Raw genomic sequence first — 25,577 nt, 5'->3', positions numbered from 1 at the left:
GTTTCTTCCCATTTTAGTTTGAGAAAATATTTTAATCAACAAACTTTACGTTTCGATGTTGGTTTTATGGGACTTTTTATTCCACTTAGCTTTGCTCTAAATCCTAAAGGCAGGATAAGAAGACCCGAGCTGTGGGGGAATATTTTAGAAGGCTTTTCCATGACTTTGGTAGAAAACAGCCTGATGTGGAGGAGAACTGATGAGGGCTGAGAAGTGAAGCTTAGACAGTTGGACTATTTCACAGTGTGAGGCTGGACGTGGGAGACGTTCATCTGCTCTCCAGCAGCCTGAAAGCGGACTGCAGACACAGGCTGTTACATCGTTCACACATCAGTGTGTCAGATAAAGAAGAACCTCAGAGGGGAAGTGACGTGTGTGTCTCTGCTGCTGATCCAGAGTAACTTCTCCTTTATTCAGACTTCCTGTGACTGACGTTTGTCTCTAACATCCTGAAGCGTGCAGTACACACACAGAGGTCACTTTGACAAAGCTCGGCATCTTTAGAGAGCTTTGATGCTGATTCACTCACATCAGCAGGTCACTCCACTGGATGGAAAACACAGCATTAATGAACATGTCCTCCTGTAAAGGACACTTCAGTGTCTCCTCTGCTAAAGGAGGCAATAAAGGAAGCACTGAAGCTCCTTCCTTTAGTTTTTGAGACTTCAAATGGCTCCATCCGTGGCTGCAGAGACTTCAGGTCTATTCAGCTGTTATCTGCTTTTAGAGGGGCGGAGTCTTTATCAGCACATGTTATTAACCTGACCAGTGGGTGGAGCCCACAGGTTTTATGACTTGTTGTATCCTGAGGGGTGTGAGGTTAATGTGTCAGTGAGGCGTAGCCTTCACGCATAAATGCTGTACACATACAGATTCATGCAACGCCTTTACTTTTGAGTTATATTTACATGTTCAAAATACAACTATCCAAAAGCACCATGGTAACGGATTCTGAACAGCTCACCTGGTCAGGAGCAGGCGATGTGCAGCGTGCTGGTGGGATAAACCCGCCTCCGTCTCAGAGAGAAGAAGATCCTGATTTCCTCATCTTGGTCATCAGCTGCTGGATCTGTGCTCCTCCCCTGTCCATTTACAGGAGTCAGATGACTACATAAGAGGAAGTGTGCGTCTTGGAGACATGAGCGCTCTCAGGTGACGATGTCTGAGCTGTATTTGATCATCAAACCTGTAAAATTGTTTCTCTGACTCCAGCTTCAGCCCACAACCTCAGAGCTCCTGCTCACCCTCACAGACCATGAAATGCCCCCGGATCCACCCAGGCAACAGTAAACCAGCTGTTGACCCACAGGAAGTGAGGAAACAGGAAACATGGCGCTGATGTGACAAGAGAATCTTACAGAACCAGAGGTGCCGATTTCTGCTGAAACTTCATGGCTCTAAAGGCGGCGCCGTCACGTCTTGTTCTTCACTTTTCTGACGCCTTTCATGTTTCCACACTGCTGCACGCACCCACCCACCCCCACTCGGTCTGTACAAACACAACTCCAGCTTTCATCACAGGAGGGCATGAAGCCCGCTTACACAACCAGGCATCACAGGAAACAGAGCCAGTCGTTACGAAACACATTAAGTCCCAACGACAGCTCACACAGCAAATACACTGAAACACTGAGGTGGTCATGTGACTGTTGCTATGCACACAGAACAGAATGAGGCGAGAGCAACATGTAAAATATTTTATTTTTCTGTAAATGATTCTAAATCAGAGTCACCATATTTCCCAAAAACAAACATCTTCATCGTCACGGTTACGTCCAGTAATAATAAAAAAGGCTTCGTGTCGTCTCTGTACACATCAGCAGTCTCCTATGTACACGGCAGCGGGACTCGGCGCCTGAAGGCCGCGGTGACGCCTGCCCGACTCGCTTCACAGTCCGTCCAATCGGGATGCGGTGCCGGGTCAGCAACACAAACTGTACTTGAAACGCTGCAGCTGATCGGCGGTGGTGAGGATGGTGGAGGGCTTCTTAAACTCTGTGTGCAATTCTCTCATCTATGGTACACGTATTTACACACCGCCACGCCGGACCTCGAACGCACCGCAGGTTTAGAAAATAGCTTCATTCAGTAATAAATACAAAAAAACTCTTATTTTACAGGAAATTAACAAATGGAGGTGGGCGGGGCAGGAGTGGGGTGGGCGGGGCCAGGGAATAAAGTCTCTATTTTTCTTGTTTTTGTGTTTTAGTGCAAGTTAAAGACAACACATTCTCTGATCTCAAATTTACATCTGTGCTCATTTTTACACACAATATACACAGAGGACCAGCCTCTTTAAGCCCCGCCCACTCTCCAACACAGCTACGCCCTCAGAAACAAGCTTCTGACCCCACCCATGCGCATATATAACCCCCACCCTGACCTGTTATCCCCATCATCAATATTATTATCATTACTTGTGTTATCAAAGCAATCACTTTCATTATTATCACTGTGTTGATATGAAGTTAAGCTCCGCCCACAGGGGAGGCGATCGACAGAGAGCGAGCTGCCTGTGTGTGTGTGTGTGTGTTCAGTTCATCCATTTGCGGCAGTTGACGGCTCCGCAGTGACACGGGATCTTATGCTGATCGTCCTCCAGGTCGAACTTGTAGTCGTAGCACAGCTGGAGGGGGAGGGGCAGTAATCAGTAACCACACACGCTCTGAGATGCTGACTGATGGAGGGCGGGCCTTACCTCTTCTCCTCTCTGGATGCGTCTGCAGGAGCTGATGATGATCTTGTTCTCCTTCTCCACAGTCACCACCTCAGTGATACAGTTGGGAGCACATGAGTGGTTGATGTACCTGCCAATCACACACAGAGGCGGGTCTTTCACAGGTCAACAGACCAATCAACACTATTAAAAATTCCTGCACCCTGCTGGGATCCTTCATCAGGTTTTCACTTTGAGCTCTCTGAGTTTATCAGAACTCGGCTGGTTCAGGTATTTATCAATGCAGAGCCACCTGAGCAGCCGCCCCCCCCGAACACACCTGAACTTGGACTTGGGGCAGCCAAATATCCCAGAATGCATTTAGTCTGAAACTCAAACGTGGGGATGTCGGAAGAGAGCGGATAAAAATTTGGGACCGTGACATAAATAAAGTTTTAATGAATGTTGATAAGTAAATTTCAAATATCTGCTCGACTTATCAGGACATCACATCTGTAAGAAGTGCTCTGCTCTTTCAGAGACGTCCATTACCCCACCAGCTGTCAGCTGACCGAGAGGTCAAGGGTCACTAGAGCCAGTGAGAACGCCTCACTTCCGGCACAATAACACACGAGGTATACACGTCACCAAGATAACATGTTAACGTTTGGTTTATTCCCGAGCGGCTCATCGCATGTGACTTTCTTACATCACGTGTGATTTCCACTGCAAACATGAATCAGTTAAATTCAGAGGGGCAGTAAAAACACTGGAGCTGAGCTGTGATGTCATCACGTCACGCCTCAGCGGTTTGTGTCCTGGAGCGAGGACACTTTCAGGTGTGTTTTCCCAACACCATGAGCACTCAGAGCGAGGGCGGAGCTGCGACCCTTCCACAGCCCCGCCCTCACCTGTGAGCACCAGATGAAAGGAAAGTTTCCTCTGAGGAGTGTCTGAGCGCTCCACGACAGGTGAGGAGCTCAAATTGAGCTGCTGCTCACCCACAGCTTTAAACACCAGAACACCTGATGCGTCCCAGGAGAGGTGTTTCAAGTCCAACTGGGCAGAGACCCCAGGTGGACACACACACACCTCTTTACGATAGCCTCCTACTACATCTGAACATCAGGACTGTTTGATCACCTCCTTGCTGAAACAGCAGGGGGCGCTCACCTGAGCGTCTGTACAGGAAGGGCTCATTGGGTCAGGTGTGTGCAGGTCTGAGATCAGCACTGAACCGGTCTGAGCTGGACTCACCTGGCGGGTCCCCCGGTGATGGTGGCGTCGATCACATAGTCGTTGTCGATCCGGAACATGTACACGCCGCGATTCTGCACACAGACACACAACACGAGTGAAAGACATGACCCTCTGGAGGTGAGACGTGCAGGCCCCACCCCCTTCACACAGATGTCACTGACTGTTTATGTTTGTGTGACATGTGAACGAACCAATCAGACGACAGCTTTCAGTCGACGTGACTCCGATCTGAACATCAGAAGTCGCAGACCTGTGTGTTACCTGTGATTCGTACAGCCTCTCCTTGCGATTGGCTACTTCACTCCTGATGATGGTCCCGATGTATTCGATGACCATGGTGCACTTCTCGATGTCTCTGGCAGCGTACAGTCCGAGACCCTGCGAGCACACACACAAACACAGTCAGCTTCCTGTCCTGCGTTGGCGGTCAAGTGTTCGGGCTGTGCTGCAGGTGACCCACCTGGATGCGGGAGCGTGCCAGGTACACATTGCTCTTCCACTCAGCCTTCATGCGGCGGTACTGCGAGGACTTGGAGTGGCGTCCCTGGTGAGCGCCGGCCACGGACTCGCCCGGAGACAGAGAGATGACGCCGGGGACGAGGCCCACGATGGAGCCCACCGAGCCCTGACACCTGGGGGCGATGCTGGCCAGCAGGTAGGGTCTGAGGGGGGAGAGGAGGGCGTCAGGCAGCTGTGGGTGCGCTTTACAGAAACCTGTGACGGAGGCCTGAGCAGATCTCTGTCCCAGCCACACTGACGATGTCACAACACAATGCAGAGCAGCTACACTTTGCCCCACCCGCCCGCCACTTCCACCAGCAGCTTGACACAAAGTGACATCATTGCTTCAGAGCACGTACCTTTTGGCCTGACAGGCTTTGGGTTCGGAACGGGCGGAGCCTGACGGGTTGAAGGCCAGAGGCCACTCCATGAGGGGGTTCCTGCCGTAACGAAAGGTGTAACGCTCACAGGCCTCCACGCCAGGTAACTGAAACACACAGAGAACAGGTGAGTCTGGGTCCCTGTTTGAAGGTGTGTGTGTGTGTGTGTGTGTGTGTGTGTGTGTGTGTGTGTGCTGGACGTACAGACTCTATGATTCGGGTCACCGCAGACGTGGTCAGACCAAACAGATCTTCTCCTTTCAGGTAAACTGGGAACAGCTTCAGAGTCCCGCTGGAGGTCCTCATCTGGGAGACGGGATCCAGGATCTGATCCCACACAGCTGCACACACACACACACACGCGCGCACACACACACACACACACACACACACACACACACACACACACACACACACACACACACACACACACACACACACACACACACACACACACACACACACACACACACTTTGGTTCATCGCCGTGCTCCTGAGGAGCAGCAGTGCTTCTGATGACAGTTGTGCAGACACACAGGTGATGGTTACCTTTGGGCGTGGGTCCGGTCAGAATGAGGTCATCGTGTCCTTTCTCCACCACCTTAACCTTGAACAGCGGCTGCCCCTCCTCCTCCTCGATGTAGCACATGTACTTACAGCGTCTGCGGAGCACGAGCAGAGAGCCATTAGACCGACCAATCACTGCTGACGTCTACCTGTGATCAGACCAATCACTGCAGAGGGAGGTAAACACCCTCTCACACTGTGGTTGGTAATCCGACACCTCCATCACTACTCTGTGTCAGACCGCCTTCTTCCTGTTGCAACCTTTCACAGTAAGAGCTCCTAACATAAACATCTTCCTGCAGATCTAAACTTTGTCTTCCATCAGAGAAAAGTGGGCAGTGTGATGTAGCACAGCGGTGGGCGTGGCAACCGCACATTGATTCTGATTGATAATCTGCACGCTGCTGCTCTTACCTGTTGCTGTGGCGCATGCTCCAGTAGATACGGTTAGCATGGTAACCGACGGGGAAGATGGCCGTCTCGTTGTGGAAGGTTCTCATCTGCTGTGGGAGGAGCCTGCCGATGGCACGGAACAGCAGGCTGCCGACCCTGAAGGTGTGCTGCCGCTCACCACGCTGCACCACGGCTGCGATCTGGCGCGCCTCGTCCCGCTGCACGAACACTCGGCGGAACACCGCGAAGCATCGCAGCTCTGAGTCGTACGGGTCAGAGGCCGTCACAGCCGCCGGGTCAGGGGCAGAGCTGGGAGTGGAGGAGGGTGAGCTGCCGCAGGACCTGTCCCCGGTGAGAGGAACCATCCTGGGTTTATGGAGGTGGCAGAGCATGGTCTTATCCTGGAGAAGAGAGGAGGTGCAGGGTGAGGAGGAGTGCCCGGTGGGCGTGAGCTCAGGTGTAACTCGGCCTTGCGCTTACCTTGAAGAAGGTGCACTGGGCCTGCGAGGCGCAGGTGAAGTGGTAGGTGTTGGTGCAGCGGAGGCGGTTGCAGCCGCTCGTGGCGCCGGTCTGCTGGCAGTGAGCGCAGCGCAGCGTCAGTCCTCGCCTCAAAGCCAGCTCCACGTTGATGAGCGCACCCGCCTGAGTCTCGTACACCTCGCTGGACCACAGGGCGCAGTTAAGGTGCACCTGGGACACAAACACATGGACGACAGGTGAATGGGCCGCACCGCGCCGCCACCGGAGACTCAGAGCAGAGAGCGGCGCACTCACCCACAGATCCAAGTCCAGGTTCAGGAGCCTGGCCGGTCCGTCTGTCTGGCCATCGCCCTGCTGGTGACAGAAGCAGCACCTGCGCTGGTCTCTGGGTAATGGTTCTGGACGAAGACACGCCCCCAGGTTCTTCAACAGCTCATCCACTTCATCCTGTGTTGGCAAGGCAACCGCCTCATTAGAGATGCAAGTACCCCTGCGTGAAAAAGAGAAAGATTACTGATGACAGAACATCCAGGTCTGATAACGCGCAGCTGAGGGCGTCGTGGTGCCACGTGCACTTGCACAGGCTGTTATCCTCAAACACAGTGGTCATTGCTGGAGCAGAGGCTCCGCCCCTTCCCCCACAGGTGCCAAAAACTAGTAGGTGAGGTTCAAATGAGGTCCCTAACATACCTGCTCAGTGTGATGTTAACACTCCAGCGTCGCCAGCGGGAACTCTTCATCCTCTTTCCATGGCACGATGACAGCGAGTCCTCCTCACCTGGGACTGCCCGGGGGCGGGGCTTCAACTTTACCTTCACCTGTAAGCCGGTCAAATAGTCAGTCTTCAAATCAATGACCTGACTCAGTACAATGTTAGTTCACAGGTAACCACGCCCACCTTGAGGCTGTCCATGCGAGGCCTGGTCTCCATGGTGATGGCAGAGGCAGATGGGAAGAAGAGAGGTGGGGTGGAGGAGGATGTCGGGGGAGGCGAGGAGGGAGCACGGGGGAGGGCGTGGACAGCAATGGAGGACATGTTGTTGGTGTACTGGTGCTGCACCCTGGTGGGAGGGGGGCACTCGGAGCCGGAGAGCAGGACAGGGACTGCAGACTGACAGCGGGACAGGTGTTAAAGCGGTGCATTGTGGGAAATCTACCTGAACTCCTGACCCCAGACTAAACTGCACCAGGGGAACAACCAACCAAGGAGAAGAAAACAACAAAACACACACCCACCCCCCACAGCAGCCAATCGTAACAGCTACCACTATGACTGTAACTAAACCATTGTCTGTGCCTAATCTCAGCGCCAAACACATCAGCCAAATGAAGGCTGGGACACCTGCGGTGTGGGCGGGGCCTCACCTTGGTGCCTGCAGACCTGCTCTGGAGGTCGTTGGTGTAGAGGGTGGAGCAGTTGGGACTGCAGAAGAGCAAGCTGGAGCCGGGTCCGGACTGACCCTCCTGTAACACACACACAGAGGGTGACTTCCTGTCCACTGTGAGGTCACTCTGACCGTCTCCTCTGAGGCGTCTAACCTGTTTGAGCTCCCTGACAATGCGGACTCCGTTTCCCAGCAACACCTTGCAGTAGCTGCAGCACTGAGGCCTGGTGGTGGCAGCACCGCCCTGCTGGCTGAAGTCCATTCTGACACCTGTAGACACGGATAGATATGAACAGACGCACAGGTGTGTGCGTGCGTGAGTGTGCGAGTGTGTGTGCAGACCTGTGTTTCCTGTAGCGGCCGCTCTCTGTTTTGTGGCGGATGAACCCTGTGAACACATCAAACAGCTGTCAGTCACCTGGAGAGACGCTCAGCGCCGACAGCGATGAAACAATGCTGCGGGGTGCAGCGATCTCACCTGCATCAGCGGCACCTGCACGCTCGCCAGCAGGGCCAGAGAGCTCTGCTCGGGACCGGACGCTCGGCTCAGCTGGTAGTTCACAGGGACGGGGACCCGCAGCAGCTCCGCCACCGCCGCCATCACTCCTGGAACGTTCTGGAAACAGAGGGTCACAGCAATGACGACCAGGGGGAGGGGCTACTGATACATCAACATTAATAGCAAGAGATGTTTACCTGGGCTGCAGTGGGGTTCAGGGTTATTGCTATGGTAACCAGGTCTGTGTTCGAGCAGGAAGGAAGTCCCTGATGGTTGGTCTCAGTCTTCACTTCCTGTTTGACTGCAGAGCCTGCACACAGGTGAGCAACAGGTGAGCATCAGTCAGAACAGACAGGCGGCATTTTCCAGTCACGCTGTGGCTGACTCACCTTTCCCCCAAGCACAGGGGATCATGGGTAGTGTAGGCGACGGGCAGGGTGAGGGAGGCTCCAGCTTGATGAAGGACAGGTCGGGGTACCGGCTGATCTCTATGTCCGCCACGCTCTCCGGGGACGACGATGGAACGTAGCTGTCGGGGTCATCTTGCTCCGACGAGTCCTGGACCCTGAGGATGAGAAATCACAAAGAAAAGTCAGTACGACTCAAGACGACGACGAGGCATTTGGCTTCACATCTGAGGGGCGGGGCTAACCTGAGCTCCTCCTGGTTGTTGTGGGGTGGGGTTGGGAGGGAGGCAGGCACATCCACTGTCCTGGAGGGATGGTTTAAATTGAGAAGCTCCTCCCCTTTCAGCTTCAGAGCAGACACACCTTTCACTGAGGTAGAAACAGGAGGAAGAGATCAGCTGTTGCTCTCGTGCAGCTGTCAGGTGTCCACATACTTACGGCCACACTGTCACAGCTGCACAGGCTAACCTGTGCCTGTCAGACAAAGAAGAGGGTCAAATAAGCCTCTCACCATCCTGCTCGCCGACCTCCTTCCTGGTCAGCTCCTCTGTCGTGGCGAAACCGTTCACCAGTTTCTGCCTGGCAACAGGAGGCGGCGTCGGTGGCAGGGAGGCCGGAGGAGTGGGGGGGTTACTGAGGTTGTTCTGCTGGAGGAGCAGACAGGAAGTGATGTAAAATTAAACAGCAGTACCACACCATTACTAAAGTATTACCTCAGTACCCATGCAGCGGTACCTTGTATATGAGCTGGGAGTAGTAGTCGGTGACTCCATCCAGGCAGGCGTTGCCGAAGGAGCCGCTCAGCCTGGAGTCTCGGCCCAGAGAGGAACTGCCGTATGGGGGGAACAGACTGAGATCCACCCCCAGGACCGGCTCCATGAGGGGCAGCACTGCCAGCTGTTGATGGAGGGGAGAGGTTTAAACTTTCAGACATCTGCTTCCTGCTCAGTAAACAGGAGGAGGCGGGGCTCTACCTGTCTGAGGTGTGTCACCACTGGGTCAGAGGAGGAAGAGGTGGAGCAGGATTGGAGTAGCTTCTCCTCCTCCTCCTTCTTCTTCCTTTTGTACTTGGGAGGAGCTCGGTCTTTGTCGGGCCGGGCGGGTCTCTTGCAGCGTTGCGTCTTCTTCCTGCCGAAGGTGTCCAGCAGCTCTGAGGCAGGACCGTCCCTCACCACCTGGAGGTGGAGCACATGATCAGCTTTTTTAACTAAAAGGTCACATGACATTCCATTTGTCTGCCCTGGCCACCTCCTCACCATGTTGCCATGGGAACCAGGTGCATCTTCCTCTTCAGATCGACAGCCGTCGCTGGACAGCTGTCGCCGGGCGATAGGCGGAGCTTGGGTGATGGGCGATGGCGTGTTGGCAGGGGAGGTCTTGTCCCTTAGCAGGTGTCTGAGCAGCTCCTTACCTGCATCGCCTGCCTGATGAGGAGACGTGGGGGAGAACGGCTCTGCCCGGCCCTCCTCCATCTTCACCACCCTGGCTCCACAGGCTGCGGCCTCCTCGCGCTCCTCCTGCAGAGAGACCCAGGAAAGTGACACACAATACCATAGTTCATCCACTATCACAGCATCACTACAGTATCACAGCATCACTACAGTACCACTGCAGCACAAGTGGGATGAAGTGTGAAAACAAGCGCACCTTGACCTTCAGCAGAGCTGCAGACAGGGGCCCTCTCTGGCACTCTGAGCCCAGCCCGGAGGCTCTCTGCTGGGCTGCAGAGATGATGGACAGCTGCCTCTCCAGCTCTGATGATGGGGCCAGACCAGAGAGGGAGGAACTCTGAGGGAAAGACAGCTCTGATTGGTCCATGCTGCCAAAGGTGGGTGTGGAGCACGCAGTGTCAGAGACAGCAGGGGTGGGAGGGGCAGTGAGGTCATCCGATTGCGAGGACAGTGGCGTCCTGGCCCCCCCTCCTCCTGTGGCTTCCTCCCCGTCCTTCTTCCTACTCCTCTTCTTATTCGGTTTATTGTCCGGGATGATGTCAGAATACAGCTGGATGAAGGAGGCGGGGCCACCAGAGGAGGAGCAGGGGAAGGAAGTGGCCAGAGGAGTGGAGGGAGAGGAAGAGGAGGAGTCGTGTCCGAATAGATGTCCCTGCCCTGCCGGATGGGAGGAGGGCATTCCTGCCTCTCCTATCCCAGCTGGGTGTGCCTGCCCTGGGGCTGAGGGTCCTGTGAGGCCAGGCAGCCTCGGCCTGGTCTGGAGGCTGGAAGGAGCCACGTTCATGGGGGGTTCACCTGTTGGAACAGGGGGCGCTCCAGGGAGTAGAGGCCTCGCCGTGAAGCCTTGGCGGAGGCCCGCCTGCAGGGGAAAGGTCACTGCCATCTGGCTGTGGTGCTGAGGTCGAGGTCTGGAGGTCTGGAGGAAGTCCTGGGGCAGCTCGGAGCTGAAAAAGGGCATCTGAGACAAACCGTCCCCTCCAGGGGCAGGACCCGCTGTCGGTCCCACCTGAGGACCCGACGGAGTTGCGGCAGGAGGCACGGAGGCCCCCAAGAGGCTCTGCTGCTCCAGCTCCAGTCTCTGCTGCAGGACGCGGTGACGCTCCACCTGGAAGCACATCAACAGGATTCATGAGCAGGAGGAGGCTGCAGACACCTCTGACCTTTAACCCCTGACAACCATGCTTTATTCATACACACAACAATTACATACTCATGTGGTCTAATCTGTTCTCGTGGATGTAACCAGGCCTCCAGACTCCTTCTTACCGTAACCCACATTTCTAACATTGACACCTCTGCTGGAGCTCCTTGCTCCCTCCTTGTCTACCATTCAACCATCTTCAAGTTTGACTCTCCTCCAAGGATCGGATGTACCAATAAGGATTCAATCTGTCTGTCAGCTCCACCCTCTTCCCACTGTCCTCGTTAAAAGCCGTCAGACCTCATTGGCCCCCATTATCATCACTATTACTCGTTCCTTCATCATTGAAACCTGCCTCCTTTACTCCCATTCTTAAAAAGCCTGGTACAAATAAATTCATTTAGATATCCGATCTCCTCTTTGTTTCTTAAACTCTTGAGAAAACTGTCTCCTCTCGGCTTCACACACGTCTCAGTAACAACAATAATCTCTATGAACAACTCCAGTCTGCTTTCCATCCACTTCACAGGGAACGACTATTCAAAACGACCAACGTCCTGATGGCAGCTGACTCCAGTTTCCTCGCCATCCTCCTCCTTCTTGAGCTGAGCCGTTGATTTCCCACACCATCCTCTGGAAAGACTGCCCTCCCTGCCTGGTTCACCTCACATCTCTCATATTCAATTTAAAGCTCACTCTTCAAGTTCATTTCCTGTTTCTGCCGGTGTTCCCCAGGGTTCAGTGTTGGGGCCTCTGTTATTCATCACTGAAGTGCTTCCACATAAATATTAGCTTTCACTGCTACACAGCTGACACTCAGCTGTATGTTCCTTCCAAACCCAGTCTCACCCTTCCACCCATACCCTCTCTCCCTGCCTCAGTGAGGTTAAATCATGGCTCTCCTCCAGTGTCTCACACTCAGCAGTAATACAGGGAGTGCAGAATTATTAGGCAAATGAGTATTTTGTCCACATCATCCTCTTCATGCATGTTGTCTTACTCCAAGCTGTATAGGCTCGAAAGCCTACTACCAATTAAGCATATTAGGTGATGTGCATCTCTGTAATGAGAAGGGGTGTGGTCTAATGACATCAACACCCTATATCAGGTGTGCATAATTATTAGGCAACGTCCTTTCCTTTGGCAAAATGGGTCAAAAGAAGGACTCGACAGGTTCAGAAAAGTCAAAAATAGTGAGATATCTTGCAGAGGGATGCAGCAGTCTCAAAATTGCAAAGCTTCTGAAGCGTGATCATCGAACAATCAAGCGTTTCATTCGAAATAGTCAACAGGGTCGCAAGAAGCGTGTGGAAAAACCAAGGTGCAAAATAACTGCCCATGAACTGAGAAAAGTCAAGCGTGCAGCTGCCAAGATGCCACTTGCCACCAGTTTGGCCATATTTCAGAGCTGCAACATCACTGGAGTGCCCAAAAGCACAAGGTGTGCAATACTCAGAGACATGGCCAAGGTAAGAAAGGCTGAAAGACGACCACCACTGAACAAGACACACAAGCTGAAACGTCAAGACTGGGCCAAGAAATATCTCAAGACTGGTTTTTCTAAGGTTTTATGGACTGATGAAATGAGAGTGAGTCTTGATGGGCCAGATGGATGGGCCCGTGGCTGGATTGGTAAAGGGCAGAGAGCTCCAGTCCGACTCAGACGCCAGCAAGGTGGAGGTGGAGTACTGGTTTGGGCTGGTATCATCAAAGATGAGCTTGTGGGGCCTTTTCGGGTTGAGGATGGAGTCAAGCTCAACTCCCAGTCCTACTGCCAGTTTCTGGAAGACACCTTCTTCAAGCAGTGGTACAGGAAGAAGTCTGCATCCTTCAAGAAAAACATGATTTTCATGCAGGACAATGCTCCATCACACGCGTCCAAGTACTCCACAGCGTGGCTGGCAAGAAAGGGTATAAAAGAAGAAAAACTAATGACATGGCCTCCTTGTTCACCTGATCTGAACCCCATTGAGAACCTGTGGTCCATCATCAAATGTGAGATTTACAAGGAGGGAAAACAGTACACCTCTCTGAACAGTGTCTGGGAGGCTGTGGTTGCTGCTGCACGCAATGTTGATGGTGAACAGATCAAAACACTGACAGAATCCATGGATGGCAGGCTTTTGAGTGTCCTTGCAAAGAAAGGTGGCTATATTGGTCGCTGATTTGTTTTTGTTTTGTTTTTGAATGTCAGAAATGTATATTTGTGAATGTGGAGATGTTATATTGGTGTCACTGGTGAAAATAAATCATTGAAATGGGTATATATTTGTTTTTTGTTAAGTTGCCTAATAATTATGCACAGTAATAGTCACCTGCACACACAGATATCCCCCTAAAATAGCTAAAACTAAAAACAAACTAAAAACTACTTCCAAAAACATTCAGCTTTGATATTAATGAGTTTTTTGGGTTCATTGAGAACATGGTTGTTGTTCAATAATAACATTATTCCTCAGAAATACAACTTGCCTAATAATTCTGCACTCCCTGTAAAACTGAAGCTTGTCAGCACAGGTTACAGGTTTTCCATTAATACTGACAACACCTCCACCCCCCCTCAGGGTAACAGTCTGGGTGTCCTCCTCGACAGCACTTCCTCCTTTCCTCGCCCCACATGCTGCTCCTATCCTCGTCACTTCTCAGATACTGTAATTCTGATTTTTCGCGATCATAACTCGCACAGCCTCCAGAGAGCGCATCAGCCTCTTCTTCATCAGCTGCACTGACTGTAGATGCTCGAGTCTCCTTCACTTGACGTGTATCCACAACCTGGTCCCTCCCTACTTGTGTGATTTACTCCACATTTACTCCCTCTCATTCACCGATGTCTTCACCTCATTGTTCCCGTCTCACCACTAAGAGGAACAGAGCTTTCAGCTGCTCTGCTCCCCGACTTTGGGATTCACCTCCTCCTGAACTCAGTGATACTGGCTCTCTTCCCTTATTAGAGTCTAAACCCATCTGCTTAAACTGGTTTACTCTCTTTAACACCGACTCCAGTCTAATGCTCTGAGTGTGTTTGAGGAAACACACTGCGCTCCGTCTCACTCCTCTTTACATTTAACTCTTCCTGGTTCCTAACCAGGGCGTGCTCCAGCTGTGAGAGCATGAACGTCTTCATGTTGTGGGTAAACAGAAACTTGAGGAGTCAGAGGGGACGCGCTCTATGAGGAGGAGCTCTGCTGACTGAGGCCCAGCTTGCTCTGCTCCTCCTCCTCCGTGATGTTTTACCTCCTGCATGAGCTGAACTCGCTGCCTCTCCTGCTGCTCCCTCAGCCTCTCCCTCCTCTCCCTCTCCTGGAAACCCTCGCTGAACGGGTTGTTGTCGTCAAACTTGACCTGTGGAGGAGGCGGAGTCAGAGGGGTTAGCCAGCGCCCAGGAGCAGCCTAAGCTCACATGAAGCAGTGTTACTGCAGGGTCCCCCCCTCATTGGCTTTTCTAATACAGATGTTCAGAGATACATAAAAGTTGGACTGACAAATCCAGATGTGGACCGGCATTAGACTGAACTTCCTGTGGGGTCTCCTGTGCTGATGGAGGTATGAGGGCTCAAACATATGGAGATAATCCCCCCCTCCCCATCTGATTTATGATGCGAGCCTGGTTCTGGATCACAGTGGGGTGCAGCAGCCATGTTTGTTACCTGAGGGGCAGGGCCAGCTCCATCCACTGTGGCTCCATTGGGACCTCCGGTGGGGCCTCGGGAGGCGGCAGTAAAGCCTGCCGTCTGAGCTGCGAGGCCCGGCACTATAGCAGAGGGCGCCTGGGTGTGTGGGGGTACTTGCGGGCTGTTGGGTAGGGCGGCGGGGAGTTGAGGGGGTTGATGAGGCGGCATCCTCTGCCCCATCACCCCTGGAGCCCCACCCCCTGGAGTCCAACCGGGAGGCACATTTGGGAGACGGGCCGGTGCGGGGCCGCCTGGGTGGGGTTGCAGGGGCACGATGGGCTGTGAGAGCAGCTTCTGAGGGAGTGGGGGTGCCGGTTGCTGCTGCAGACCCCTCTGAGGATGTTTGGTCCGGTAGTCCTCGATGAGCTCGGCGTGGTCCTTCTGCTGCTTCCGGATCTGGACACAGAGAAGAAGCACTCACTGTGGATACACCGGCCCCTGAAAACGGTCCCTTACAGGTTTCACTGGCTGCCCCCGGCCGGCCTCTACCTTCAGTTCAGTCTGATAATCTGGATTTATTCTGCACTGGGATCAGCTCCGTTACCTGCTCTAGCTGCTTCTGGACCACTCCCTGCTGCTCGCTGATGTAGCGTAGCTGGGCGGCGTCCTCCTCTGCGAAGACACGGCCCGCCTTCTTGGCCGTTCTCTGTTTGGCTGACAGAGCCTTCTTGGTCTTGCGGTGAGCAGCGATCTTATCCTCCAGGAGGCGCTGCTGCATCTGCAGGAGCTGCTGCGTCTCTCCGAGCCAGTCCTCGTACTGCGGCCGCTTGGGCTCATCTGGGAAAAGAAGGAGTCAGAATTCAGTGATGAGGAGAAGAAGGAATCTGACTTCGCTCATATGTGGCTGAGAAGAAACAGCAGCATGCGATCAAAGAGAAACTTTGAGCACATGCTGCTGTTTCTGCTGTCTGCACAGGCTCCAGGAAGAACTGAACTTTAAACGTTTACACGCAGGCGTAAACTGATCAGAGCTCATCAATGAGCTCCTGGTCTTTCTCCTCTGTGCCTGATCCTCTTCATCGTGTTGGTTGTGTTTGAATTGGAGATTAGAAAGTGTGGATATGAAGGTTATTATAGGTCATTTAAACTGAATTAGCACATTTCTACTCTGAGCACTCAAAGCACTTTATACAACTTGCCTCATTCATCGATCCTACAAGCACACGTTTCTAACGTTCAAGAACAACTCGGGGTTAGACACTGCTCTCTCTACTGAGCTGCAGCCACCCAGGTAAAACACACAGTCACTCCAGTCATTTTTAATGCAACAAACTGAAACCAGTGGGTCTCTGTCAGATTCTGTGACCGTATAAAGCTCTCCCCGGGCTTTGTGTTAGAACCACTGCTCTGAATGTACCTGTTCAAGCTGCTCTGATTGGTTTCTGATACTCACTGCTGAACCCGGGGCCAAAGCTCGGGGGGTTGGGTTGCACCAGCTGAGGGGTCACCGTCCCCTCCTGACACAGAGAAAGACCGCAGACATGTTAGAGAAATGCTCTGTCCTGTGTGGTCAGTTACTGTGTCCGAGTCCTTCAACATACCTGTAATACCAGGTGTGGAGGCTGAGGGGGGACCTCGGGACCTGGGGCTGCTGGAGGCTGCTGGAACCTGACGCGCACACAGACAAAGACTTCAAATGAAGTTGAGAGAGGGAACGTTCACAGAGAACACTGAGGTCAGAGGTCAGAAGGTCATACCTGTTGATGACCACGGGATTCAGGCCCAGGTTTCCCTGAGACATCACTTTGTTTATGCCTTTCAAAGCCACCATCTTTGCCTTCATGATGGGGTCTGTAATGGAATCAAAGTCTGCAGGACAAAACAAGAACACGAGTTCAGCAGGGGCTTCATGAGAAAGACAGTCCAATGGTGCTTCAGGGGGAGTTTCAGGATTCTGGACTTACCCACACCAAGGAACGCAGAGTCTGTGGTGGAGCGCTGTCTGATCAGGGCCTGCATCTGTTTCTGTTGCTGCTGCTCCTGCCGCTCTTGGTCCAGGAGGTCCTGCAAAAGAAGCGGCTGCTCCTCCAGAAGCAGAGGCCTTTGTTTGTTCTGGTTCTGGACCTGGGTCTGGCTCTGCGTGGAGGTCCCCATATGTGGAGGTTCGGTCTGAGTGGTAAGGAGGAGGTGAGGAGGCTGGAGAGGCAGTGGGTGAGGCGGGCCTTGGGGGGCCTGAGGAGGCAGACTGGTGTGAGGAGACACTGAGACAGCCTGAGGGTGGGGGGTGAGTTGAGGCGAGGATGAGGGGGGCCCAAAAGGCCTCTGCTGCTGCTGGAAGACAGGCTGTTGTCCTGGGAGAGGAAGAGCAATCAGAAACAGTTCTTCCATTTCAAATCTGCTGATTAGACCAACGATTGGTCGATAACACGAGGGGGGCAGGTCAGGCTTGTGTTTGTTTACCTGTGGTCACAGGGGGCTGAACTCTGGATACCATGCCCATGGATGGCACCTGCTCCTGGGGCTTGATGGATGACAAAGCCCCTGAAACAGAACCGGAGTCCTCCAGCTTCTCCTGGAGGCAGTGGTGGGTTATTTATTATGTTCTCTTTATTGAACTAATTATTGATTAATATTTATTATTGATAAATTGAAAATGTCCCACCTTGATGTGATGGACAGAGGAAACCTCAAGTCCTAGAGCTCCCGGGGGTTTGCTGGTGGCGAGGACCCCAGGTCGAGCTGCCCCCGTCTTGCTGTCGTCCCTCACTTCCTGTTTGATCTGTCCGACCAGGTGGGAGCTGCTGTCGGTCTTTCTAGAACCACAAACTCCATCCTTCCTCTCTCCGCTCTCCTTCTCCTCCGCTGGCTCGCCCAGATCCAGCTCCTCGTTGAACATGTCCTTCTTGTCCTCCAGGTTGAGCTCAGGGTCGGCATAGGCGATCAGGTCAAACTTCCCCGACAGCAGGAAGTCATCGAGGTGGAGGTCATTGGGACCCAGGTCCAGGTCTTCTTTACCTGAAACAGAGTTAGAGGACGAGTCAGTCAAGGTGAGGAAGGATCGATAACTTGCTTCAGAACAGGTGTAATTTCTGGATTTAGCCAAGGTGAACCCAGACTCGATCGCTCATACCATCTTCAGGGTCGAGGTTCAGGTTCAGGTCAACCAGATCCTTCACTTCTACATCCTCCAGGTCCTTCACAGCCGAGTCCTCCCCTTCCAGGTGCTCCTCGATTCCATCGGCTCCCGAGAGTGCCGGCTCGCCGGTCTGAGTCAGAGCCGCCGTGTGGCCAAGGTGCTGCTGCTGAGGATCCTGCTGGTTCAGCTGCTCCACGGCGCCTGCCATCATCATCTGCTGAGCCATCAGCGTCTCACCCATCCTGGCCCCAGGACCAGGTCTGATGGCAGGTGGGTGGGGGTCTGAAGGAAGAGAGAAGGGCAGCCTCAGGCGGTTCTCTGGAGCGCGATGTCGAAGCTCAATGTAGGGCTGTCCCATGATGCTGTGCTGCTGGATGGGGAGAGAGCGAGGGAGGAAGGGCTGGGGGACACCTGAGGGGAAAGAGACTTTTTTATCAATCAAGTTCATTTTCAACATTTTTGACTGATCGGCCAGTCAGAGGAGCTGTGCTGACCTTGCATCATGTGCGGGTGAGCGTTTGGAGTCCCGTGGGGACGGATGGCGGTGAAGTCCCCGGGCACTGGCCTCCTCATCTGAACACGAACCTCCACAGCACCGAGCCCAGAGGCAGGCGTTGATCCTAGGGGTGCACGCAGGAAAGTGTCATGGAGGCCAGCTGGAGCTCCAAACCTGTAGAGGGCAGCGAGTGTAAGTCACAAACACACAAAAAACCATCAGATCTCAACCAGGACTCTTCTGCTCCTCTCACCTCGATCCTGGTCCTTGGACACCCAGCTCTCTGGGGAGACTCTGTCTGGGGAAAGAAGCCTCGGTGGGCGCAAAACCCCTCTGCTGTTCTCCTGGGAACCCTCCAGGGAACCTCAGGGCTGGAGCCCCGGCAGGCCGTATCGTGCCAGGATACGGGGGCGGAGGGCGCCCAAATGGGTCTGTCTGGACAGGGGAAGCGGTGGAGGTGGAGCTGGAGGAGTCGTCCTGCGACCAGTTGTGAAGAGGTGTGCCAGAACCAGGGGAGGATCCTGTCGGAGCAGCCGGGGGTACAGCAAGTCCAGGAGCCGGTTCCTGCAGACCCTTCTCCTGACGTAACGTGCTCTTCTGCTGCTGCTGTCTCAGGATGAGCTCCCGAAGCCGTTGACGCTGCAGAGAAAACAGGAGGACAGATGAACTCGCTAAACACACGAGAACCAGCAACACTCGACCAGACAAACGTGGACTCACAACACCTCTCACCTGTCTCAGCTTCTCCCCTGAGTCACCAAGCTGAGGCAGCACGCTCATCGACCCGTCTAAAGCAGACATTTCAGTGGTTGCCGTCTTGTCGGTTTGCGATCGGCCTGGTGTCATGTGACCCTGCTCAAACGGATCGTGACCCGGAGTGTGACTGGCTAAAGCAGAGAAGCTCTCTTCTGATATCTCAGGGTGCTTTGGGGTGTGGCTGCTGGGGGTTCTGGGAAATGAGTCCTGTTGTTGTCTTCCTGGTGACTGCTGTAACTGACCAGAGAAAAGATGAGTAGAAGAAGACGCTACTCTGTGTCAGAGAATAGAGGCCGTGGGCTGTGGTGTTACCTGGTGGGGCGTTGGGGTGAAGGTCCCTGGGTCTCCTGGAGCCAGAGGGGATGAAGCGGAAGCTGCAGGCTGAGGAGCTAAGCTCTCGACTGGGGTTTGGCTGAATGGCTCGTGGGCCTTCTGGGGTCGTGGTGTAGAGGGCTGCTGGGCGTAGGGATCCGGCGAGGGTCGCGGTGTACCTGTGGGCTGTGCGTAGGGGTCGCCGGCCCGCTGACTCCCTGGTGATCGGGGGAAGCGGTCGATGACAGCTGGATGGGGTGTGCCCGGGTTGGAGGCGTAGGGATCGAGGGTTGGGTGAGAGGGGGACGGACGGCGGCTCATGGATTGCTGGTTGTACTGGTCTGGTCTCAGCGCAGGCGGTGTGGTGAGGTATGTGGGGTCAGAGTGGGGACGCGGCGTGCCAGGGGTCTGAGGGTTGGTGTAGGGATCCGGAGACGGCCGGGAGGTCATAGGTGACTGCTGGGTGAAGGGGTCGGACATCTGCTGAGTGTAATCTGGTCTGGGCGTGCCGGGCGCTTGGGCGTAGGGACTACGGTGGGGGGAGCCCAGACCTGACAGTGGGCTGGAGGGGAAGGGAGGCTCCTGTGAAGGAGGGGGGGCAAAACTTGACAGGTCCTTCCTCCCTGCTCCTCCTCCACCACCAAATGCCTCTTGCTGAGGGGGCATGGGGGCCTTAAACACACCACCCTGGAGCAGTTGACGACTGCATGACTCGGGCGCAGGGACTCGCACGTTCGTCTTCTGGTAGGCTTCGGCCACTCGGATGCCGGCATGTCTGACTGAAGGGTCGGGGGTGGGGTTACCTGGTTGTGGCCCGAGGCTTCTGAAGACGTCAGGTGTTTTGGAGTCGGGGGATGGAGCAGGAGAGCCTACGACATCATGGGCTGGGGAGGTGCTAAGGGAGCTGTGATGCTGCTGCTGGGAGGCTGCGGGGCCTCCAGACTGGGAAGAGGAGGGCCGAGGAGTGCCTATAACCTTACTGTAGGGGTCCCAGGGTGAGGAAGGGCGGGAGGAGGGGGGAGAGAACATCTGGGGGGAAGATGCTGGCTGGTGGAGGGGAGAGGAGGAATGTGGGGATTGAGGGAGTGAGGAAAAGCCAGAAGGGGGCGGTGCTTGAGGCCGGAGGAAGATGTCGTCCGCTGGTCCAGAACTTCCCTGCAGGAGGTGCTGCCTGGGCTGACCCTCCCTGAGACCCGGGTGAGGGGAGGCGCTTCCTCCGGTGGGCACGGGGCTGAGGCTGCCAGATTCAGGCGACTGGGGGCCTGAGAGGCGCTGGCTGGCCAGAAGCTGCTGCTGCTGCCGCTGCTCATTCTTCACCTGCTCCAACTTCTGGGTGGCCTCCATCTTGGCGAGCTGCTTGCTCTTCTGACGCATTTGCTGAGAGAGAAAAACAGAAGGGACGGGCGAGGAGACAGGCGGACACAGAGCGACAGGCGTGAGGGCAACAGGTGGAGCTCAAACACGTCAACACAGAAACACTGAGGTCTGACAGACACAGCTACGCCGAACGACTGAGGTATGACACCAGGTGTTACAAAGGGGAAACCCTACAGAGACAAAGCTGTAAACATGTCTGACTAACATGGGAGTGTATGGGGACCGACTCACTGCTGCCTCTGCTGGACGTTTTTGAGGCTCCACAGTTTGTTCTGACTTTCAGAATAAAATCCCAGGAGTCACGTCCCCATAACTCCTCCAACCCTTAAACGTGATTTTAACCATAAAGCCGAGTGAAAAAGAAGCTGTGCGTGGAAACAGACTTTAATAGAGTAAGTGTGGAGCAGGTCTGGACCTGAGCTCTCCTCCCTCACATGCATGGATGGAGGACACCGGACAGAATGTGTTTGTGTGGAGGTGCTGTAAGGAGGAGTCTGGAGAAGGCAGAGCAGAAGTTTCCGGAGCCATTCTCAGCACCCCTTCAGAATAAAAGCAGTCAGCTCGCAGGCAGACTTGGGCCGCGGCCTCCAGCTCTGGGCCAGCACAGACTTGTGACGTTGTGTCAGATCAGAGCTAACCCCTCCTCTTCCTCCCTCCCTCCTTCAAATTTAAGCCGTCCTTTGGCCCAGAGAGGAGGACGAGGCTGAGGCCGGCTCCACGGCTCTGAAACCCTCGCTCAGCTCCGGGTCTTGAGCTCCGTCACTCTTTATTTAAACTGTTGAAGTTTGATGGCTCTGACTGACGCCCCATTGGCTCGCTTAAAGGCCGATTGACAAGTTCCCGACAGTTCGTGGAGCTCCAGAGTGAAGGGGTGAGGTCAGAGGGTTTCAGAGGCTCGTGGATCCAGGAAGTCTGCCTCCGACAGGTTGGCCTTGAGGTCTTACCGGAGCTGCTACGGATGCCTGGCAGGGACAATCTGTATCTGTTGGAGATTTTTTGCTTTGGGGGGGGATTTCCTGCCTCTTCTTATCGGCTTCCCCTCTGTCTTTAACCCCTCCCTTTTCAATGACATCAGAGACGTTAGTGTGAGGGAGGGCGGCTCAGCGGGCATGCACATCACAGCATCATCTTTATCACAAATACACCCCACGGCGTGCTGCCTTCTGGTTACCATGGTTACTACTGAGAGCTGGAAACCAGCGCCAGCCTTTGAGTGAGTACGGATTGTTTCTATGGCGATTTAGTCTGCGCGACGGTCTCGAGGTTGAAGCGGTGGCGTGCAGCCTGCTGACTTGTTGTGCAGAAACATTTGCGTGACTAATTTTAAAGAGCACCCTCACAGTGTGTCTACAACCAGCAGGCAGCGCTCTGTGTCCCATCATGCATTGCGCTGCTGTTTGCATCACTAAAGTGTGTTTCTGGTAAATCAGGTGTTTTCTGACTAGAGTCTGGTTGTTGGTTTCTCGCTCTGCTGCTACGTCACCATAACGGACACCTGGACGTGTGGCGCTCTCGGGCTCTGCTCACCTGTCTGAACTTCCACTCCTGCTCCTGCTCCGACTCCTTGGGCCTCAGCGGGTCCTTGAACGGCATCTCTATCTCCATGGAAACAGTGTCAAAGGGTCCCAGCGGCGCAGACAGCTGCTGCTGTGAGGGCGGGTGGCGTTTGAGCGGGTCATTGGACAGCTGCACTTTGTTGATGCGTTGAGCCGCTCGATTGTCCCGAGCTTTTTGCTGCAGAGGGAAAACAGCACGTGGTCAGAGATGGCGAGGACGCTAAACGAACGCCATCATGGTTGATGAGCAGGCACGTGGCTCAAAGTTCCTAATCTTTACAGCACTGGGATCAGATCCACTGTAATCAGTGTCCACACTGTTACAGAACAAGGACACTGTGACAGTGTGGACACTGATCGCACCTGATCGTCCTTGAAGGGTCCGGAGCTGGAAGATGACCCTGCTGCTTCAAATGGACACCTTTGATCAACACTCTGGAAACCACTCAAAAGGACACAAGGGCCTGTTGACAGGACGAAGGTCCTATGAACAGGCTCCTATACGCTTTTATAACGTTTCCTCAGCTCTCAGAGTCCTCCACACAGTGAGGAGGAGGAGGAACTCACCACGTAGGGGGCTCTGTCCTGAGCGCTGGCCTTTCTCCACAGCTTGGTGATCTGCTTCACTCTGGTGGGCCAGTCTGATACAGGAAACAGCTGTTAGCTCTGTCAACACACTGAACACAGAGTGTGTGTGTGTGTGTGTGTGTGTGTGTGTGTGTGTGTGTGTGTGTGTGTGTGTACCTGGGTACTGCTGCTTAAGCTGGGGGAAGTTGGTGTTGCAGTAGAGCACCGGAGCGACGGTGGCCATCTCTCCCAGACTCTCCTCCTTCTCCCACTTCAGCGTGCTCCTCTGAGCCGTTGACAGCGCATCCTGCTCGCCCTCACCAGCTGGAGCCTGCTGATTGGCTGGAACTAATGCAGAGGTGGGGCCCTGGATGGGGGCGGGGTTTTCGGTAGGGAGGACCCTAAAGCTGACTGGACCCTGGACACCGGGCATCATAGGAGGAGCAGCTGGTGAGAGGCCGTTCATCAGTGGGAGGCGAGGAAACGGCACGGCACCTGAAAGGTGATCATAGGTGATTGGAAGGTTCAAAGAGAGCTCAGTCGAACCCTCAAACTGTTTTTAGGTTCATACTTATCAACAAAAACGATGGCGAGACAGCTGCAGGTCGAAGAAATGTTTGGGAAAAATGGTGGACGGTCGAAGCAAAGCGGCGTCATGAGTTTGTATCTCACTCAAACATCGAGCAGACAAATGTCAGCATAACGAGGAAACTGAAACAGTTAAATTCAGCTAACCTTTGGTTACATGACGTTAGTGACATAGCCACGTAACACGGCTCTCATGTTTGTAGTTTTTATTATTCTGAAATATCACCAACGCCTTCAGACAGAGGTCACTGTGTCTGTGTGCGTGTCTGTACTAGAGATGGCACGATACCACTTTTTTATGTCCGATACCGATATCATAAATTTGGATATCTGCCGATACCGATATGAATCCGATATAGTGTTTTTTAATCAACACAACTGTTTTTTAAATATCTTGCTGCATTTTGTATAAGTTCATACTCAAGTTTAAAACAACAACTACACTAAAGCTATTCTGTTATACCTGTATCCAAAAAAAATGTTTCATAGTTCAGCAATACTGATCAATCTAATAAACTTAAACCTACACCATCCTCCCTATTCTGGTATTTTAAAGAGTACTTAGCGTAAATATTAAGCAACCTAACTAATAGGGTTCCAACTCCCAGCAACAACAAAAATAAATAAATAAAAAATAGGGAACCACCCCCCACCCTCCACCTCATGATGCTTAATCGACGTAATCAACCTTAATTTGATGCAGTGTGAAAAAAAATGCACAGAAATCAATTATTTTTCAAGAAATATTAAATAGATTCAACATCTTTCTTCAACAAAATTGCAGACTGCACAGATGGTACCTTCCCAAAGTAAAAAGTACTATAGCTTACTAGGGTATATATATTAGACTTAATAGTCACTATATACAGTAATGGACTTCTATTCATTTTGCATCAAATTAAAACTTTGGGTGTCAGATAATTATTTATTAAAAGCTAGACATTTTAAATGAGAATAAGAAAGAAAAGTATGTCTTTGTGCCCCCTTTTCCCTGTTAATGCCCTATCGGCCCCCCTGGCTAAACTTTGCTAGATCCGCCCCTGCACAGTTACCAGCGTCAGCTACGTAGAAAAAGATCCTCGAGTAGAAAGTAATATTAAATACATTCTAACAACAGCTGATCAAGCTTAAACGTGCTGCTGTTGTTCAGCCGCTGGTTTCCTCTTTCTGGTGCAAAGTGGGCCAAAAACAAAGACGGACTCACGACAGAAAAGCCGATCAGCTGATCGTTAAGCAGTTTCATGATTGAAGTAGCAGCAGGAGAGAGCGAGAGGCAGTCGCTCGTTAAGCTTAACGCAGGAATGCTTTACAAACATTCAGAGATGGACTTACACACTTGCTTTACTTCTCTCGGGATAACTTTGTCGGAGATGAAATGCCGGGTTGCTAGCGAAGCTCCACATGCTATCCAGACCACCGACAGGTCCGGCATGCCACAGCCGCTCTATCAGGTGATGCATACTGCTCCGACGTGCTAACGTTCTGAGGTGAGTTACGGCGTGTTGCAAGTTTTGTGAGGTGCTTTCGTGATATTTAATGGATCGGATTACATTTTTTATTTTTCTCCGATATCCGATCCAGTAATTTAGGTCAGTATCGGACCGATACCCATACGTAATATCGGATCGGTCCATCTCTAGTCTGTACCTGTGTGCGTGTCTGTACCTGTGTGCGTGTCTGTACCTGTGTTGTGCATCTTGCTCCCAGCAGCCGCATGTGTGTGCTGACTCTGCTCTGATTGGCTGTTGCTGCTGTCTGGACTGAGGACAGCAGTGAACACCTCCTCCACGTCCTTTCCCTCCAGCTCTGCGCACACACACACACACACACACCAGCATCGGTCAGCATGGATGACGTGACATGAGCTTTCAATGACAGCGTGATGGTGACGAGCACCGACTCATCAACGGGACTAACGAGGTCATGACAGCGTCACTTGTATCCATGTGATGCTGTCTGTGCAGAAGCAGCTGCTCAACATTTAATAACGAATACGTTTGAAGCCAAGTGCCAACTTCCCTTTTCAGTCGCTCTGCTGTCAGCTGACCTGTCCCTGTT

General features: G+C 53.2%; 1 protein-coding gene across 8 annotated transcripts in view; it reads right to left on the bottom strand.

Annotated features, from left to right (window-relative positions):
* Positions 1-1,683: 1,683 nt before the first annotated feature.
* Positions 1,684-25,577, bottom strand: part of kmt2ca (lysine (K)-specific methyltransferase 2Ca) — a 51,225-nt gene continuing 27,331 nt past the window's right edge. For 5 of the 8 annotated variants that reach the window (XM_076888596.1, XM_076888597.1, XM_076888600.1 and 2 more), the window contains 44 exons: positions 25,203-25,325; positions 23,109-23,426; positions 22,932-23,005; positions 22,336-22,542; positions 21,753-21,866; positions 19,432-20,808; positions 19,096-19,356; positions 18,617-19,002; positions 18,362-18,537; positions 17,862-18,278; positions 17,394-17,746; positions 17,192-17,303; positions 16,696-17,082; positions 16,489-16,600; positions 16,333-16,399; positions 16,185-16,248; positions 15,336-15,568; positions 14,768-15,187; positions 14,355-14,462; positions 10,176-11,084; positions 9,785-10,045; positions 9,503-9,703; positions 9,264-9,425; positions 9,040-9,175; positions 8,774-8,897; positions 8,511-8,686; positions 8,319-8,431; positions 8,101-8,238; positions 7,965-8,010; positions 7,777-7,892; positions 7,603-7,701; positions 7,136-7,348; positions 6,928-7,055; positions 6,532-6,727; positions 6,238-6,447; positions 5,779-6,158; positions 5,347-5,459; positions 5,002-5,138; positions 4,777-4,904; positions 4,377-4,578; positions 4,178-4,294; positions 3,914-3,987; positions 2,699-2,807; positions 1,684-2,626 (listed from right to left, as the gene is read on the bottom strand). In XM_076888596.1, the coding sequence (XP_076744711.1) occupies positions 2,534-2,626; positions 2,699-2,807; positions 3,914-3,987; positions 4,178-4,294; positions 4,377-4,578; positions 4,777-4,904; positions 5,002-5,138; positions 5,347-5,459; positions 5,779-6,158; positions 6,238-6,447; positions 6,532-6,727; positions 6,928-7,055; positions 7,136-7,348; positions 7,603-7,701; positions 7,777-7,892; positions 7,965-8,010; positions 8,101-8,238; positions 8,319-8,431; positions 8,511-8,686; positions 8,774-8,897; positions 9,040-9,175; positions 9,264-9,425; positions 9,503-9,703; positions 9,785-10,045; positions 10,176-11,084; positions 14,355-14,462; positions 14,768-15,187; positions 15,336-15,568; positions 16,185-16,248; positions 16,333-16,399; positions 16,489-16,600; positions 16,696-17,082; positions 17,192-17,303; positions 17,394-17,746; positions 17,862-18,278; positions 18,362-18,537; positions 18,617-19,002; positions 19,096-19,356; positions 19,432-20,808; positions 21,753-21,866; positions 22,336-22,542; positions 22,932-23,005; positions 23,109-23,426; positions 25,203-25,325 (9,890 nt within the window). In that variant the 3' untranslated portion in view covers positions 1,684-2,533. The remainder of the gene's footprint in view (positions 2,627-2,698; positions 2,808-3,913; positions 3,988-4,177; positions 4,295-4,376; positions 4,579-4,776; positions 4,905-5,001; positions 5,139-5,346; positions 5,460-5,778; positions 6,159-6,237; positions 6,448-6,531; positions 6,728-6,927; positions 7,056-7,135; positions 7,349-7,602; positions 7,702-7,776; positions 7,893-7,964; positions 8,011-8,100; positions 8,239-8,318; positions 8,432-8,510; positions 8,687-8,773; positions 8,898-9,039; positions 9,176-9,263; positions 9,426-9,502; positions 9,704-9,784; positions 10,046-10,175; positions 11,085-14,354; positions 14,463-14,767; positions 15,188-15,335; positions 15,569-16,184; positions 16,249-16,332; positions 16,400-16,488; positions 16,601-16,695; positions 17,083-17,191; positions 17,304-17,393; positions 17,747-17,861; positions 18,279-18,361; positions 18,538-18,616; positions 19,003-19,095; positions 19,357-19,431; positions 20,809-21,752; positions 21,867-22,335; positions 22,543-22,931; positions 23,006-23,108; positions 23,427-25,202; positions 25,326-25,577) is intronic. The other 3 variants (XM_076888598.1, XM_076888599.1, XM_014409920.3) reach the window with 3 other exon arrangements.

Source organism: Maylandia zebra, linkage group LG9 (genome assembly GCF_041146795.1).
Source record: "Maylandia zebra isolate NMK-2024a linkage group LG9, Mzebra_GT3a, whole genome shotgun sequence".
Lineage (NCBI taxonomy): Eukaryota > Metazoa > Chordata > Actinopteri > Cichliformes > Cichlidae > Maylandia > Maylandia zebra.
The sequence above is the reverse complement of the archived record's forward strand: the minus strand, read 5'-3'. Positions and strand labels throughout refer to the sequence as shown.